This window comes from Podarcis liolepis, assembly GCF_965112155.1.
Source record: "Podarcis liolepis genome assembly, chromosome: 2".
Taxonomy (NCBI): Eukaryota; Metazoa; Chordata; class Lepidosauria; order Squamata; family Lacertidae; genus Podarcis; species Podarcis liolepis.
The window spans coordinates 51293280-51310566 of NC_139555.1; the positions used below are offsets into that span (position 1 = coordinate 51293280).

General features: G+C 42.2%; 2 protein-coding genes across 2 annotated transcripts in view; one reads left to right on the top strand and one right to left on the bottom strand.

Moving 5' to 3' along the window:
* The window catches only part of UBTD2 (ubiquitin domain containing 2), a 41925-nt gene extending 33114 nt beyond the window's left edge, over positions 1-8811 (top strand). Inside the window, exon 3 of the mRNA XM_083489666.1 lies at positions 1797-8811. Coding sequence (XP_083345792.1) covers positions 1797-2194 — 398 coding nt within the window. The 3' untranslated portion in view covers positions 2195-8811. The remainder of the gene's footprint in view (positions 1-1796) is intronic.
* Positions 8812-11391: 2580 nt separating this feature from the next.
* On the bottom strand, positions 11392-15930 carry EFCAB9 (EF-hand calcium binding domain 9). The gene is made up of 4 exons (XM_083489667.1): positions 15751-15930; positions 14114-14262; positions 12651-12827; positions 11392-11776 (listed from the first exon to the last, which is right to left on the bottom strand). Exons 1-4 carry the CDS (start codon positions 15884-15886, stop codon positions 11621-11623), a joined length of 618 nt encoding a protein of 205 aa, XP_083345793.1. The 5' UTR covers positions 15887-15930; the 3' UTR covers positions 11392-11620.
* Between the last annotated feature and the right edge of the window lie 1357 nt (positions 15931-17287).

Here is a 17287-nt window from a genome sequence, read left to right on the forward strand (position 1 = left end):
TATATATATTTGCTTTCGTAGATTTTCACGGGTACAGGAATGCAGGTTTTGGTGTCTTCGGGTGTCTTCCCGTGTAAGAGTTGGGGTGTCTAGGCGACGTTTCGACGAGGTCTCACTCGTCATCTTCAGGCTGGTGCTTACGGCTTCTTGTTACTGGAACAGAGCAGGATCTCAGTGTTTGAGTTCCTATAAATACTGTTGAGGGGGTGTGGTGTATTCTGGGCAGAGAGGAAGTTCCCAGGATAGTGTGACTTTTCTTCTTTTGTTCCTTAATTACTTGAGGGATATCTTGAGTGATTTCTTGAGTGATATTCTGAGTACCACTTAGGAGGGTCATTAAGAGTGGATTAGTTGCTAAAGCTTTCGTGTCTTGACCTCTTGAACTTGTGAAGAGTTTTTCTGAGAAGATGGCTGTACTGCACTTAATTGTGCTCTGGCTTGGCTTCGTGTATAGGGGCGAGCTGTGGTTTTGTGCCCTGTGCCAGTCAGATCTGTGTAGGGATTGCAGGGGGGTGTAGCATCCGGAGGTGCCACTATGGTTTGGCTACTGGATGGTGTTTATATATATATGCTTTCGTAGATTTTCACGGGTACAGGAATGCAGGTTTTGGTGTCTTCGGGTGTCTTCCCGTGTAAGAGTTGGGGTGTCTAGGCGACGTTTCGACGAGGTCTCACTCGTCATCTTCAGGCTGGTGCTTTCGGCTTCTTGTTACTGGAACAGAGCCTCTGTTCCAGTAACAAGAAGCCGAAAGCACCAGCCTGAAGATGACGAGTGAGACCTCGTCGAAACGTCGCCTAGACACCCCAACTCTTACACGGGAAGACACCCGAAGACACCAAAACCTGCATATATATATATATATATATATATATATATATATATATATATATATCTGTCTGCTTCCCTTGTTCCCCATTTTTTAAAAACATAAGGGTATGCCTGGGCACACCTAGCACACCTCCTGCACTTGCCTGACTTTCATAGAATAGGAAATGTTGGCTTGTTAGACATGAATTAGAATTAGAAATGTGAACATTTCAAGGTTTTAATGCATATGGGAAGCCATCTAGATATTTATCTTCTTGTTTTTAATCTGTCTTTACATGCTTTTACTATTGTACATAGCTATTTGCCTTTTTAGCTCTCCTCTGAACATTCTTTTAATGGCATAAACTCTTACATGACTCAATAAGAAAACATAAATATCCCAAACTACCATTTTCTATTCAGAGCCTAAGATAAAATTGTACCATAAGCCCAAATTTTTCTTGCATCCTTTATGCAGAAAAACATAGGTAAAAAAGTGAAATGTGTTTTAATTCCTTTATCACTCATAACTTGTTGGGTTGGTAAGTTACATCTACTCTGTATTTCATTTTTGATCTTTTTGTTTTAAAAAAAATCAATATTCACAAGGAGGAAAAAGCACTCACTGTGGTATAGCTTCTCAGTAATAATACTTAAACCTCTGGAGCTGGGCAGTGGCGTAGCGTGGGTTGTCCGCACCCGGGGCAAGGCAAGTAATTTGTGCCCCCTAACCCGTGGATTTGCGCCCCCTAACCCGTGGATTTGCGCCCCCTAACCCTAACCCCCAGATGTTGCGCCCGGTGTGGCCGGGCCCCCCTGCACCCCCCACGCTACGCCACTGGAGCTGGGGGAAGGAGGTGGTCATTACACACTGTTCAGGAGTTTAAGCATAAACAGTAGTAGAATCAAAGAACATCTCAAGGATGTAAGGTTGATTTTATTTAAAACTTTGTCACTTAACCCTGTTTCTTTTTCATCTCTTCTGAAGGTGCTCTTACTGAGTGCTATGACGAACTGGGAAACCGATACCAGCTTCCTGTCTACTGCCTGGCCCCGCCCATCAACATGATAGAAGAGAAGGGTGATTTAGAGACTCTGGATATTCCCGATCTACCACCTAACTCGGGTCATGAATGTCAGCTTCGTTTACGCCTCTCAACAGGCAAAGACCTCAAACTTGTGGTCCGCAGTATGGACACTGTCTATCACATGAAGAGAAGACTGCACACAGCAGAGGGTGTGGAGCCCAGCAGCCAGCGGTGGTTTTTTTCAGGCAGGCCCCTGGCAGACAAAATGAAACTGGAGGAGTTGAAAATACCAAGGGACTATGTGGTGCAAGTCATTGTGAGCCAGCCCTTAACAAACCCCACCCCGGTGGAGAACTGACTTTGCCTGTATGTTTCTCTTTTCCTTTTCTGCTCTTCTTACCACATGGGAACTTTTTCACTATTTTTGTTCTCTCCGACTGGTGGGTTGGTTCTAAACAATGACCAGCAAAAATTCCATCTGTGATGGAGCTTTAAGGGGGAAACACACACACATGCAAGCACACACACGTTCCTAAACTGCCCCTGGAGACTTTGCCCAATTTAGGAATTCTTGACACCACAGTAAGACGTTCTTAACAAAGTAAATCTGGAACATGTGTGTGAAAGAGATCCTGAAGTTTACAGAGGATGATGTTTAAAAAGTGGTTTGAACTATAAGTGAAGTACTGATCCATAAAAAGGAAAGGCACTTTTAAAAGGATTAAACCAAACTGAAGTATTTTGTGAAATCAGCATCACTTACAGTTCAGCCAATCAGTGTAGCTGCTCTGGTAAATCTAGTATGCTGTGATAATTGTAGGGATTGTGTCTATTCTAGTTTCACATTAGCTCTACAAGGCTAATATTTAAATGGGATGGTGAAGGATTCTGGGACAGACTATCAGGTGCAATCTGATTAGTATGGATGATCCCAAATTAAAGTTTTTTGGTATATACTGAAATAGCAAGCAATAGTGATTTGCCATTGCTGGCTTCAGTATGTGCTAAATATTGCTCTCTGAAAAATTAGGCTATTGTTTAGCAAATATATAATGTTACATGGAATTGCAGTTACCGTATACTTCTGTATCTAGTTTAAAAGCTTATTATTTGAGGTTCACCAGCCTGAGAAAAACAAAAGAAGGCACAGGACTTATTTCACTTAGTATGTTAGCCGATAATGTTTAGGCCCAATATAGTGATTTTAAACCCCCTTTATTCACAGCAATAGCTATTAACATACTACAGAAGAAAAGCACAGGAAGCCCTGTCATACACTTCTGTAAGGTAAGGGTGTGCAACTTGCTTGACAGTATCATATATCTCCCCACTGATCTTTATGTTGCTTGGCATAACTGGGACTCAGATGCATCATCTTATTCTGCTAAGTGATTACACACACACTTGACCCTTGGGGGAAGAGATGGGAATAATGATTGAAAATTAGGAAGATATTGTAGATTGTTAAATCATCTGATCTTTCCTTTATACCAATATTTTGGGGGGAGTTGTATATTGCAAGAATATTTGTATTACTATTCCACAAATATCAGGGGTTGCCTACCGGTGGGCCTCCAGAAATTGTAGAATCCCAGTCCCAATCAGCCCCAGTCAACATGGGCAACGATCAGGCATGATGGGGGTTGGAGTCCAGCAGCATCTGGAGGGCCACAGCTTAGTTGCTCCTGACCTAAATACTTTTGTATCTTGCTGGTGATGGGTAGCTTACAGAAAGAAGTGGATTGAGCTGGTTTGTGAAAAGTAGTGTGCATATTTCAAGTATTCTTTATCTTCCCACCCATGGCTTCAGTTACACTTATTCACACTCATTCATATGACAGTGTATATGCAGTGCATGTATGTCAGATTGATGGGCCACTTTTTCTACTTGGCAGATTTATCTGAAACATCACAGTAACCTTAGCAATATCACACAGCATTTTCCCTTCAGTATGTGAAAGCAAGCCATTCTTTAGAGTAGGAGGTATATCCTTTTAAGAGGGCTTTGGGCAAGATTGATAGCAGTCCAGTTAAATTCTGTTGAGTAATACTGAACAAATCAGTCCTAGCAATGTGCATCTTTTGAAAAGAAGTATACATAACTCTTTTGTTTAGATTCTCTGTGCTTTTTGTTGTCCCTGACCTGGTTCACACATGACACGAAGCCAAACCATGGCTTGTCGGAAAAAGAGCAAACGTGGGTTCCCAGAGAAAAGATTGTGGCTGCTTTTCTCCTCCTCCCCTTGGTTACAGCTTGCGGTTTGTCTGGAGCAAGAGAAACCATGAACTTGGGTTCAGACGGAATGCTCAGCCAAGCCATAGCTTAGCTCACAGCAGTGCAGCAGCAGGACTGGAAGGGGAGCAAAGTGACAGTGATTTTCTCTGGGGGAGCCTGCTTGTTTGCACTAAGCTATGGTGCAGCTTAATATTACATGTATACTTGATCATTAGTTCTGTTCTTTTGGTGCGGTCATGTTCCTGTTAGCACCACTATTATTAATCATTTTTCAAACAGAACTCATTAATATTCTTCTTGCTAAGCACTGAATCTACTTTACAGTTATTTTTATCTGTGAAAAGGCATGTTTTTGGTCCACTGATGGAACAATCTAGGGTGGACCTCTTCCTCTCTGCAGTGAGGAGAGCTACAATACTTAAGTGTCCTATAACTAACCTAGCCTTACTCAGGTTATCTTGCTGTGATAACTAGAAACTAGAACAATGAAACATAAAAACTTAAAATTATATCGCATTTTCAGTGTAGGGTAGGTTGCAAAGTTTCTCAAAGGAGGTTTCTCTTTTTGGAAATCAGTTCAGACTTGGAACCACTTGCCATATGAATGTATCATTGTGTGTCACAACCACAGCATTCTTCTGGGCACAGTCGAATACTGCAGGGTCTTTCAGTGTAGTTTTGGCCAGATGGCAGCAACATACAGCAAAAGGGTATCTGTCTTCTAGGGATTTGTTAAGTTCCCCCACTTTCTCAGATACCATGTTCACTTGTGCTAATATTAGGAGCAAACACTTATATTTTAGAAGTTCAGAAGGATGCAGATCCTTCATTTGTCACAAAGGGTGCATGCTAAACAATTGACTAAAAAGCTAAAATATTTAAGGCAAAATCTAATGTCGTTGTGACTCTTTTTGAAGTCATTCCATATGTACTGAAGTGAGAAAGAATGCTGGACTGCTGCATAAAAACTCTAAATGCTGATTTTTGGAGAGGCATCCTAGGTGTTGATCCATTTAGTTGGTACCAGTTAGTTTCTTTGTAATTTCTAAGTAATAAACTTATTTTGTGCACACCACAGCCATTACATATCACAAAAAGTATACATTGCAAAATAAAAGTATGTGTCTAGTGGTCTCATTTTTCCCAAGTTAAACGGACAAAAATAATTTATAGATATTAAAATTGAATTGAGCTAAAAATAGGCTGATAACTTCTGTGACTACTTCTGCCCTTTTCGGAATGTGTTCAGGATTACTTGAAACGTTTTGAAACCACGTTGCTTGATGGCTGGGCCAGCTCCAGGTTTGTGATGTGAGGCTCACTCAGCCAGATGCCTTCCAGTGGGCCACTTCTCATACTTCTGATGCCTGGAGGAAGGCAGTAGTAGCTGCTTCTTGCTGCCATTGACAGAGCGAATGAGCAAGCAACAGTCACTGCTGTTCTCAGCCACTATTGCCACTTGCTTATCTGTGTGGCGGGTGGAGGTTTGCCAGTCATCTTTGACAAAGGGGGCGGGCATCAGTTATGGTTTCTGCTGTTCTTCAGTGGCCAGTGTTATGGGTCAGGTGATAATGATGGGCCCATGACAGCTGCTTAAGGATGCTGACCCATGGCACTGGCCATGCTTGATGAAGATGGGTTTCCAACATGCATTCAGGTATTCAGCATGTATTTGGCAAAGAATATGAGTCCTCGACTGTAGAATGCTCTGTGGTAGTCAGACTTTTCTTAGGGAACAAGTTACAAGAGAGTGTTGGAGTAGCTCCACTTACCTCTGCCACAAGTTTGCTTCCATGAATGCAGCTCTACAGTTCTTAAAAAATGCAGTCACCTTCTCCGACAAATATTTTCACATCGGTGTGTGTGTGCATGTGTGTGAAGAAATAAAAACGTGTGCTTGACACTTTTTAAGCTGATGACATGTAAATTTCCAGATGATGCTGCACTGAAAAATGGGAGCTGCACTCCCACTTCAGCAGTTAGAATGGAACAGCTTGAAAGGAAAAGGTCATTATCCCTACAGTTGGAATGGTGGTGAAATTCCTCCAAACTGTGATGGACCATATTGGAACTTGTGCACGCACATATGTGCACAAGAAATCAATATACCTCCCTTTTGTACTGATGGCAGGCACTCAAGGATTGCTTGTCTTTCATAAGCATAGTGGTGACTTAACCACCCCTCAAGCTCTAAACAAAAGTAACTCCTCAGGTATCGTGAATAGTTTTTACTTTGAGTGGAAATTGCATGCATCTGTTAACCAAGTAGGAGTCTTAGTTTCTTGCTTACTCTTACTCTTTCCTGCTCTAGAAAGAACTGGGTTTTTTAGGGTAAACTTGACTATAAGTCAGGAATATCCCTTTCACCTAATGTTGTTCACCTTCACCCAGCAGTTAGAATAAGCGAGGCAACTGGATTTTCATTGTTTTTAATCTCCAAGGCCGAGCAATTTCATTTATTACTTTTAACAGAAGACTAATTCAAGTAAGCACTGTTGCATGCATTTAACGTTTTATCAGCATGCAGATTGGATTCTGACCTGTGCCAGCTCGTTCCCATCATTGGAGTCGAAGCTTTGCCTCTTCTGCAGACATACATGCACACACTCACATACGTTCTAAAGACAGAACACTTGGCATAGAGCTACCAAGGGCAAACAAGCAAACAGTTACAATATTGTTCTTTACAGTTTAACACATTTATACGCCATTTCTGATTTACCTTCTCCCCTTTGCTAGTGAATTATATCTACAGACATATGGTGGTGGCAGGTTTGTTTAGCACAGAGCTTTGGTTTTCATGCTTGTTATTGCAGACGTGTCACTAGTACATGACCCAGAAGTAATGGACTCTCTGTAATCTGTCTTGGATGAGCTTGAAAGGCAAAAGGACAGTAGCGCTGTTGATACTGCATTATGTAAAAAAGCGGGTTGCGAGGAGAATGAATGCATTGGAGACACATACTGCTTACTGTGCTCCATCCTATTCTGAAAACAAAACATGTGACTAGAGCTTTGGCTTAGTACATTAGTTGCATTGGCATTACACAAAATTCTACCACGAGACAACAAGATTAAGAAAATGATCACATTAAAAGCCATGATTGTAATTCCCTTGATCTCTAAACTTTAGAGAGACTAAGGAGGTATTTGGGAAACGGTGTAGTGTGAAGTTGCAGTGTAATAAACTGGGTTTTGAGAGGATTTTGATGGACAAAGATAATACCTCTTTTTTTCAATACTGTAGTTTCATTATTCATTTTACAAAAATAATCAGGATTCAGATTGATGTGATGAGAGCAATATATCCAGCTGTGGCAAAATGCGTTTTGATAAAACAAGATTTTAAGTGTCGCTCGTAAGATGGGCAAATGGGCCTTCATGTTTAGTGCATTGCTCCTTAGGGAGAAAATATAACAAAAACATATCTGGTAGGTTAATGCAATTTTGTGCTGTTTTTGAAAATCATTTTAGGATTGCAGTCATTGACATATCTCTTAATTTGTCTCAGAGTGTTAGTTATGCATATCGGATGCCTAAAACTATTTGGTTTTCCTTTGGTCTTTACATGGTTGTCCCTGGCTAGGTTGTTTTTGCTTAAGATTATATGGAGCTTTTTGGGGGTTCATTTCTTCAGCTGTCTGCAATAATATTCCATTTTCAGTTTACTTCGCTGACAACCCTTTTCCTGAGTGTTGTTTTTTTAAACAAAAACACAACCACCACACACATAATTTGTACCCAACAGTATGTAAATGGTGTAAAGAAATTCAATATATGGGAGTTGTAGAACTGAATTTAGAGGCAAACCATGCCTTTTCAACATCTTGTATTCTAAAGCAGGAAAATACGAAAATGCAACACTTGTGACGTTACTGATTCTTTTGCCTAATAGCCATGTATCCAAGACTAGTGTAGCTGGTTTAAAAATATCTCTGTGTCCAAGAAGTATTCTTAATTTAATTCAGCGGTTTATTTTTATTTCCTTCCTGTCTCTTCGCTTTTCTTTCTATGTAGACTCTGGTCCCATTTATAGGAAGCCTTAAATCCAGGGCTGTGACTCCCCTTTTAAAAGAGGAGTGCACTGTGATGCATGCCAGCAAGCTTATTTAAGTACTAAGAGTATGAAGGTGGCTTAATGGTTTGGTTTCTGTTTGTTTAAATACGGTTGGTTTCTTAAGGAGGTTGGAACCCCATTGCCCTGAATGGCAGTCTGTGATGAAATAGACTCATGTCCTTCGGCTAAGGACACTATGTATTAGATACTTCTCAATATTGTGCTAATTATGTCTGGATCAGAACCATCTTGTCAATTAAAAAAAAATGCAAGCATGGTCGTTTTCATTATGAATATTTAAAATTCACCTGACACTTTTAATCCCCCTTTTTCTGGCAATTGAATCTAGCCAAAGATGGGAAAGGATTTTTTGATTATTATTTTTTAACAGTTTGCTGGGTCTTAAACTCAAAAACAGTGAAATGGTCTTCTGTCAAGGGTCTTACCAGTGCCTCTCCTCTCCATGTCCTGGGAACGTCTAGAAACTGGAGATCGCCTTTTGAGCAATGCCTGAAATTGTGTACTAGGCAGCTGGAGGTGTGTAAAGACATTCTTCTCTAATGTGTTACGAGCAAATTACTTGGATTTAAATGTCCTATTTGCCTCTTGGTAGTGGCTTCCAAAGATGGCTGGTACCATCAATTTGTATTTCTTGAATAAAAATCTTCTCTTTTCTGGTAAATCTTTTTTTGTACAGTGTTTGTTCTGTGCCATGTATCAAAAGAAGCATTCATGTTACATAGGTGGTTGGCAATTGGGTACCAATACAGAGAAACACAGTTTTCAGTAGCTAAAAAGGGAAGTCTGATTAGGGGAATTCCTATGATGTGGCACTTCCCCACTCCTCCTCCGTGCAACTTTTATAAAACTAAATCTTTTAGCTTTGTACATGCAGGATGTGCGAAACTTTTCTTACAGTCTCCTTCAGCCCAAAGGTGAAATGTCTGGACATGCAGTTAACATTTGGGTTAGCCTTTTCAAGGTGCACTATATATTTATACTGTACCTATGTTGTGCTGACATTGCAGTAGTATGTGCACACCTTTAAAATTCTATAGCAAAGCACAAATAGGTTCTTTTTTGACCAATTAAATGAAGTAAATCAGTGTAGCATCATTATTTCCTAAAAGTCAGGAATATGCTGTATAGTACTCTATGTATTAAACAGAAAGGAAAAACAACAAGAAAACCTGGTTATTATTATTTGGTTTTTAAAAATAAAATTGGTACTGGAGATGCCTTGCCTTAAAATACAAACTGTGTCCTTTTTCTCTTAACCCAACATAGCTGCAAAATGCCTCTTGTGTCTCTTCTGTCTTATTGGAGTCCTTAGGTCAGTGAACGTTCTGTATCATTACAGAAATGCTTTGGTATACCCAGCTAGCAAAATATAAGATCTTAGTAATGTCAGTCACTGGCAAGCCAATCACAGGCCAGCAATTAACCCTTTATATCATTCTGGGTTTAGTTTTTAATTTCTAAAACAGCTAGCCATGCATATGAGCATAAACTAAATATGGCTTAGCATAAATTTGATCCAAACCAGTCAATCTGATTTGAATCATCCTTGTTAGGAAGTTCAAATGAGCTGCTGAATATATTAAAATTATAGCCATGGTAATACCTAGATAATTGCCTTAAATTCAGGAGCCCTTAGGGAGGTGGGGGGGGGGGAGAGAGCAAACAAGCAGACACTAACTGCCTTTGAGAAAAACCCAGAGGTTAAATCTTGACAACTAGAGATGGTGATTATTTTGCTGATATCTCTTCATCTCTGGGAAGAGTAGAATTTAAGCAGGTATAGCATGACAACTAAGAGTACAGGATTGGAAGATCCTAGTTTACACCTTGCTGCAGCCATTCATTCACGAAGTAACCTTTGGCAGGACACCTGACATTGCAGTGACCCCTTCAGAATTTGGTGTTTCTCTATTTCCTTTTAATTTTTGCCGCACAGGTTATGCTTTCTTTCAAACTGCGAGTTATCTGAATGTGGGAGGGGAGGGGTTTCCACTTTGCTAACCTTAATACAAAGTAGTTGTTATTTCCATTGATCTAAATGAACATTTTGTAGGGTAAAACATTTCCTTGTCCCTCCGTGCATTCTCACGGTCTGGGGGATGTCCTCTGAAATGATGTTCTTGTGGTGCCCAGATATCTGATTGTTTTGATCACCACTCTACCTAAAAGACCTCAAACTTTTCCAACCCTTGAGATCATCATCTGAAGCTCTTTCTGTCATTCTACGTTCAAGGGAGGTCCAAAGGATGGCAACGCAAGAAAAGGCCTTTTGTAGTAGCCACCTATTTTACCCAGGGAAGCCTGCATGCAATTGCTTCGGCACCAGGCAAGGACATTTTTGTTTTCCCAGGTATTTGGCAAGCACTGAGGGTCTGAACTGGCCGTGACTGAACAAGACCTTGAGGTTGTAGTGGATAGCTCAATGAAGATGTGGACTTAGTGTGTGACTGCCGTGAAAAAGGAAAATCCCATGCTGGGGATCATTAGAAAAGGAATTGAAAATAAAACTGCTGATAATTATGATGCTGTTATACAATCCATGGTCCAACCTTTGTTCTGCATTGAGTGCTCTCCCTTGGGTCCCACTGCTGTCTGAGAAGGGTCTCAGCAAAAGCCTTCTTGGTTATATTCTGCTGCTGTTTTTAAACTCACTTGAGAGCTCTTGGGTTTACAACTTTGTCTGTAGGTGACACTTTAAACTCTTGTGTTATACCAATGTATTACGATAGAATATTGGACAATATTCAGCTAAATGTTTGTACTAACGCAGTGGGAATTTCCAACTCCCCATGCATTTCCTGCACCTTCTCCAAATTTGTTCTAGAGGGTTGAGAAACTCCACAGAACAGTTGGGGGGGAGGAGAGGAGAGGAGGGTAATGTTCTATTGTGCCCAGATAAATCCCTGCACTGATAGAACATTCCTCCTAGTGCTGCATTGAAAAAAACAGGGTGTGCATTTGTGGCAGGAGAGGGCGGGGAGAGAGATGGCTACAGATTCTCACTTGGGGTTTTGTCAATGGAATTGTCCCATTAGCGGAAGGACGTCTGACTACACAATGGGATTTCTTCTCTTCCGCTGCCGCCAGCCCACCCCCCCACCCCGCCCCGCCAATGCCATGTTTTGGAGAGTTCCCTCTATCCTCCAGAGCAGGCTGTTGTGGTGGGGAGCAGAAAGAGGAGGGAGGAAAGTCAGTGTGGGTCTTCTTGCAGTAAGAATAAACAATCTAGCATGGATGGCTCTTTTTTGAAAAACTAACCTTTATTTATTTATTTAGAAAGTTATTGTGTTTATATAGCCCAACACACATTTTTATTCTCACTGTTCTCTTCTGATCTTTGTAAACAGCCTGCAAATTGTTTTTAATGAGTGTTTATTGTGTGTTCTGCTTCATGTGGTGTGGAGACGGGTTGTTTCGTTTTTTTAATTTCTGGCTGCCGGGGAAACAACACTCTTTTCTTCCATATGTAATTAAAGGTCACTGAAAGAAAATTCAGATAATGATTCTGCTTCTGCCGCTGCAGCTTCAGCCTTAGCTATCTGCTTCCTCAGTTTCTCCCTTGCCTTCCTCTGTTGTCTGTCAATGCAGAAGATAGTGAACATCCTGAACTCCTTGTAGTTCAGTTGCTGGTGATGGAAAGGAAAAGGTAATATTGCAGTTTAGTGAAATATCAATGGCTAGTTCATAAGCAAGTATTCTATGGGAGGAATGTGGCGTTTTCCATCCTCCCCTTTAAGTCTTCTCTCTGCCCTTCTGAGGTGGTCTTGAAGGTAAACCTCAGATCTCTAGTCAAGAATTTGTTTGTCGGCATTGTGGCCTGCATTATCAAATGGACAAGTGGAATTTCTTACATGTGTTTCTGTAACGTCTGCTATAATTAAATCTGAATCTTAGATGGGTAAGCAAGTCTAAGGTTAGCATGCCTTTCGTGTGTGTGGTATGGTTCCTGCACACAGAGGAACCAGCAGCTTCATCAGGAGCTGCCAAGTTGATAAAAGGGAGCTCAGGATTGTGCATGGTATTCTTGTGAACATAAACTAATCCTACCATGGGCTTCTGAATGGGGTTATAAAATGGGGGGGTGGAACAGGATGTGGCTGGCGACTGGATTTTTTAAATTTAAAAACACACACCATCCCATCATGCCAAGTTTGACAGGTGGGCAGGACTGCCATCCACCTGTCAATCACATGACATCACAGAGAACAGTAGTGCGTGTTGTTGCAGTCTTAGATGAGGCTTCTTCAGCCTAATGAAAGTCAAAGACTTATTAAGATGGGGCAATATAGATGGGGAGGGGAGGAACCCACACATGGGCATAGCCAGGATTTGGGGGGGGCAGGACTTTTGTTGAGGAGGAGAACTGATGTGATTGGTCAGTTAAGTATTTTTATTGTTTTACTGCCCCTCCCTGCCCCGCTTGGCTATGCCCCTGAACCCACATATTCCCATGCATTTGTTCACTCACTCTCACCTACCAACAGACACACACAGTGTTACCTCATCACCAGAGATGTCAAAGTCCTTGAATATCTGACTCAGCTCGGTTTTTTTAATATTAAAGAGGAAGCGAGTGGATTGGAACTCTGCTGGGCCAACTGTGTGCCCTCCATCGATGTCCAGCAGCTCAAAAACTGGATGACAATGACGATACATGAACTGCTTTTCAAGGTGGTTCTGATCTCAGAAAGAGAAGTTAGAGTGGAAATTAAGTTTCTTTAAAAAAATAATTCCAGCAGTATAAAACCCAAGCATTGGCATGTATGTTACTCTGATGTTATGGCAGGGAGATACGACTTTTTAACATTCCTCATCTGCACATTCCAGTCTTTGTGTTTTGTTTTCTTTGAGGTTGCTATTAAGAGCAATGGGACCATTGTCTCAAATGGTGAAACTAGGATAAACCTCGCTGACGAGAACAGAATTTGTAGTCTCCAAAATGCAGTGGTTCCTGTAGGAACTGAAGCACTAGATTTGCCCAGATCAGTTTAATGAAAGATGAAATTGAGGTTGTCCAAGAACTTTGGAACTGGCAATGCATTGAGAATCCTGCACAGTATAATGTCTCCTCTTGGTGTGTGTCCCTGCCCCCCACTTCCTCATGTGCTGGCTTCAGTGCAGAGATCCTAATCCTCCCTCAGATGCCAGCTTCAAAGTAGAGCTCTGATTTAAATATTGGTTTACTAACCGGGATCTTAAACCACAATCTGATCCAGCTTAGTAAGCCACCATTAAATCAGAGTTCCCTTTTTTGAATGTATTGGAGACCTCTGTTTAACACAAACTAGCATCTTTGTATTGGGTGGGTGGATGCGAGAGAAGGAGAAGGGAAGCAGTGTGCAGGCCTGACAATTTCCAGCTTCCTCAACCATGATCATACCTAATCAGTGGTTGGCCAAACTTGGGCCTCCAGCTGTTTTTGGAGTACAACTCCCATCATCCCTAGCTAACAGGACCAGTGGTCAGGGATGATGGGAATTGTAGTCCCAAAACAGCTGGAGACCCAAGTTTGGCCAACACTACATTAGGATGAACAAAGGCATGGGCTCACAATCTTTTGTGGCCCAGGCACACATGGAAATCTAAAACCCTCATAGACACTTCAAAATACCCATTTCACAGAAGAATAAATAAAATGTGGGAACAAGCTACCCCTCCCCAAGGCAAGCAAATGCACTTTAAAAAGGGGGGGCTGCAGGGGGCATTGACAAGCACCACGGCAGGTGTCTGGGAGTGTAGTGACACCAATGGATATCACATTAGTGATACCAGAACTAAGGTTTGTTTGTTTTTTTCTTAGTGCTCAGTGGGCATGTATCCTCTCTGGCTCCGTATTACATTTAATGCCCCCTATTCAGCTAAATAGAATCCAGAACATATGGTACTGAACATTACTACTTTTTCTGCTGCCAGAAGCATCTCCCCTACCCCAGCCCAGCCTGGAATTGCTAAGTTAACTTTACCTCATGGGACATTATGATGCACACCAACATGTAGAATTCATCAAAGTTGACCTCCCCTTTGCCATCCCAGTCCAGTAGGTCAAACACCAGCATGATCTGAGCCTTGCTCAGGTCAGTTACATAGTGGAGAAAGTTGTAAAACTGCAGATCTGGGGGAAATCCACATAATAATGTGTGTTTTAAATATGTCCTTAAATACATCTTTAATTGCATATTCATATCAGAATACGATGTGGTTTCCCCACAACAGAACGACCAAGAGACCTCTTTTCACTGCCTTGGAAATCAGAGCATGCTCTTAATATTCAACTTTATCTACAAGAAAGGAGTAAGCACTTTCCCAGGAAATGTAAGTTTAGGCAATCGGACTACAGGAGAAGGTGATTGGTGCAGGTTGCCTCCATTACTTTAAGACTCAGTGAGAGCACCTGCTTGCAATAGATATGGCAGAGGGACAGGGACAGTTTAGGCCATATCTCATTGCTCAAGAGCAAAGCCAAAATCCACACAGTCTTGAGGCATGTGCAAAGTTCCAGTTATACTGAGCATCTTGGTAACACACTTCCCTAGCAATAAATGTTCCCACAACATGGAAATCAGCTTCCCCCTTTGGATTGATTGACACAAAATGTTTGGCATGCATGAGTTGGAAAGAGACGTACGGTTTCATTTGCCTTGCGTAATCCTCAAAGTGTATGGGCAGTGCAATCTGAGGTCTAAAAGTGGTCTCAGAACTAGTACCGATGCTCATTAAAGAGCCATCAATTGACGATGATTTTACTTGAAAACACATACTCATCATAATGTGCTTATATTCAAAGCATGTTAGGAGAGGCAATATTCAGAAAACAGCCACTCCTACATTTGCCCTGGATTATGAGCAGATGAATTCTGAGCTCCAACATTGAGGAGCAGCTAGATGCAACAATGACACTTCAAATCACAGTATGCCAGCAGGAGGCTGAACCCTCCTGCAGCCATGCTTTGTCGCTCAAAATAGCTTTTTAATAAGCCATTTTTTCTTCCAGTGTGGGTTTCTTCTGATTTTTTAAAAAAACTATAGGGGTTTTTTTTTAAAGAAAACCTGTATATTTTCAGCAGGTTGAAGGCAAAGGAAAGAGTTCTGTTCTCCACAGCCACCCGCCTTGCACTTAAATCTGCAAACCACACCCTGTCAAGTTACAGGAATTTATTGTCAGACCCAGTTCTGCATGTTGGGCTGCTGCCGTTAAACCTAGTTTTGCCCTCTGAATTCCAGATACTAGGGACAACGAAGGGAAAGTTTATGCTTCCACACTTTGTGTGTAAACCTCCCAAGGGTAACTTGCCCGCCCAGCAGTGCTAATAGTGTACCCTCCCAGATATTTGGTCCAGTCTGGGGTGGTTTCTTTTTATAATCTGGCTTGTGGCCAAACCCCTTAAGAATCAAAGACCACAGACTTCATTTCTGAAGACATCCTTCAGAGTTCATGCGCTCTGCTCTGATCCCCACCTCCCTCTTCCAATCAGTTAGCGCGTGAAGTCCCTCTTTCTAGCTGATCTGAGGGGCAGCAACTGCTTGAAGGCAAAGTGAGATGCTGCTGGGAGTTTCAGTTCACACCTTTGTGGCCTAACTTTAGCTGCTGTGTGAAACTTACCATTCAGAGAATTACTTTTGTGAACATCGAGCAGTTGAAAGTAGGACGCCAGTGCCCTTGCGTTTCTGACAGATAACAAGCAGTAGATTTTATCCAGACACAAAAAGTGCAGGAAGCATTTGGGTTTCAGCTTCATTTTGCCGACAATGAAAACCGTTCACCTGCGGAACGCTGGCAGGTATTCACGGCGACGCCTGCATCACAGTCAAAGAATTCCACCTTGGAACCAGAACAGGAGGATGAAAAGACGGGGGGGGGACCCCACCTTCTACCATGTTCAAAATGGGTGCTCTCTGCCATAACAGACGCAGGGGCAATACATTACCGAAACTGGAAATGATCTTGGAGCAGTCCACAGGAAATGGGGGGGGGGGGGTTCACATTGAAATCAGTTGGATTAAGGCTGGGAGCGGAAACTCTGAGTCTCCGGACTACAGCTCCCATAATCGCTGACCATTGGTGGTGGTACGATGATTTGGCGTCCAATGGCAGAACATGCTCCTGCTCCATGGATTAAGTATTGATCCGCGCATTTTACCTTCCCTCAAATTGCAATCTTCAAGGTGAAGGTAGAAACAGAAAAGGGATAGGGGCAGAAAGTTTACTGCACAGGTTTGGGCTCCATTGCTTGTGTGCCCAGTAGGAGGGTCAGTTGAAAAAAGCAGACTGGGCTCCTGCACCTTTAATAATCAGGTAGAAGGGCCAATTTCAGCATGTGTAACTAGCAAAGCAAGCAACACCTGCATCAATTCCTCCTCTACACAGCTCTTAAAGGTGCAGGAGCCTCATCTTATTTTTTTTCACCTGACCACCTCTGAGTCTTTTCCACAATCCTGATGTAAACTTTGCATGGACCGCCCTTTAGTATTGTAGACTTGGAAGGGTCGTCTTGTCTAAGGAAATGTCATGAGAACATCTTACATTTCCGGGTAACATCATCCTTCGCCCAGAGCCCTCTAGAGTGGTGTGTTAGCCCACAATGGCCCAGATAGGTCGGAGGGATTGAGAGAGAGTGAGTTGCTCAAGGCCACTCAGGGAGGTTTGAAGCTTAACAGAGATTTGAAAGTGGCTTTCTCACATTATCAGCTGCCTGCTCTCATTGCAGGGGCTAGGTGGGGTTGCCCCCTGTTGGTATCAGTCATTGTTAATCTTTCTACACGGGCCATCATGAAGCTGTAACTCAGGACATCACAAATTACCGTAAATTTCGCTCCAAAACACACACTTTTTTGCTCCTAGAAAGTAAGGGAAAATGCCTGTGCGTGTTAAGGAGCGAATGCACGGATCAGAGCCATGGCTGCCATCAGTCAGGCAAAGCGGGAGCCACTTACACGCTCTACGAGGCTCTCACTTTGCTTTCTTTAAAGCGACCTGGAGCCAGGAAGGAGGGAGGGAAGGAGAGCCATAGCAGCAAAGCCGGCAGCAGCCGCTTACATGGGAGGAGGGACAGACGCTAGCAAAGGTCTGCGCGCTCTCTAAACAGAGCAATGAGGCTGCAGAGAGACGGCAGGAAAGATAAATTTTAAGCAACCAGCAG

Coding starts and splice junctions, on each gene's coding strand:
- EFCAB9 (XM_083489667.1), bottom strand. CDS start 15,886: ATGAAGCTGAAACCCAAATGCTTCCTGCACTTTTTGTGTCTGGATAAA. Junction 14,263..15,750: donor CAAAAGTAATTCTCTGAATG/GTAAGTTTCACA, acceptor GATTTCCCCCAG/ATCTGCAGTTTTACAACTTT. Junction 11,777..12,650: donor TTGACATCTCTGGTGATGAG/GTAACACTGTGT, acceptor TTCCATCACCAG/CAACTGAACTACAAGGAGTT.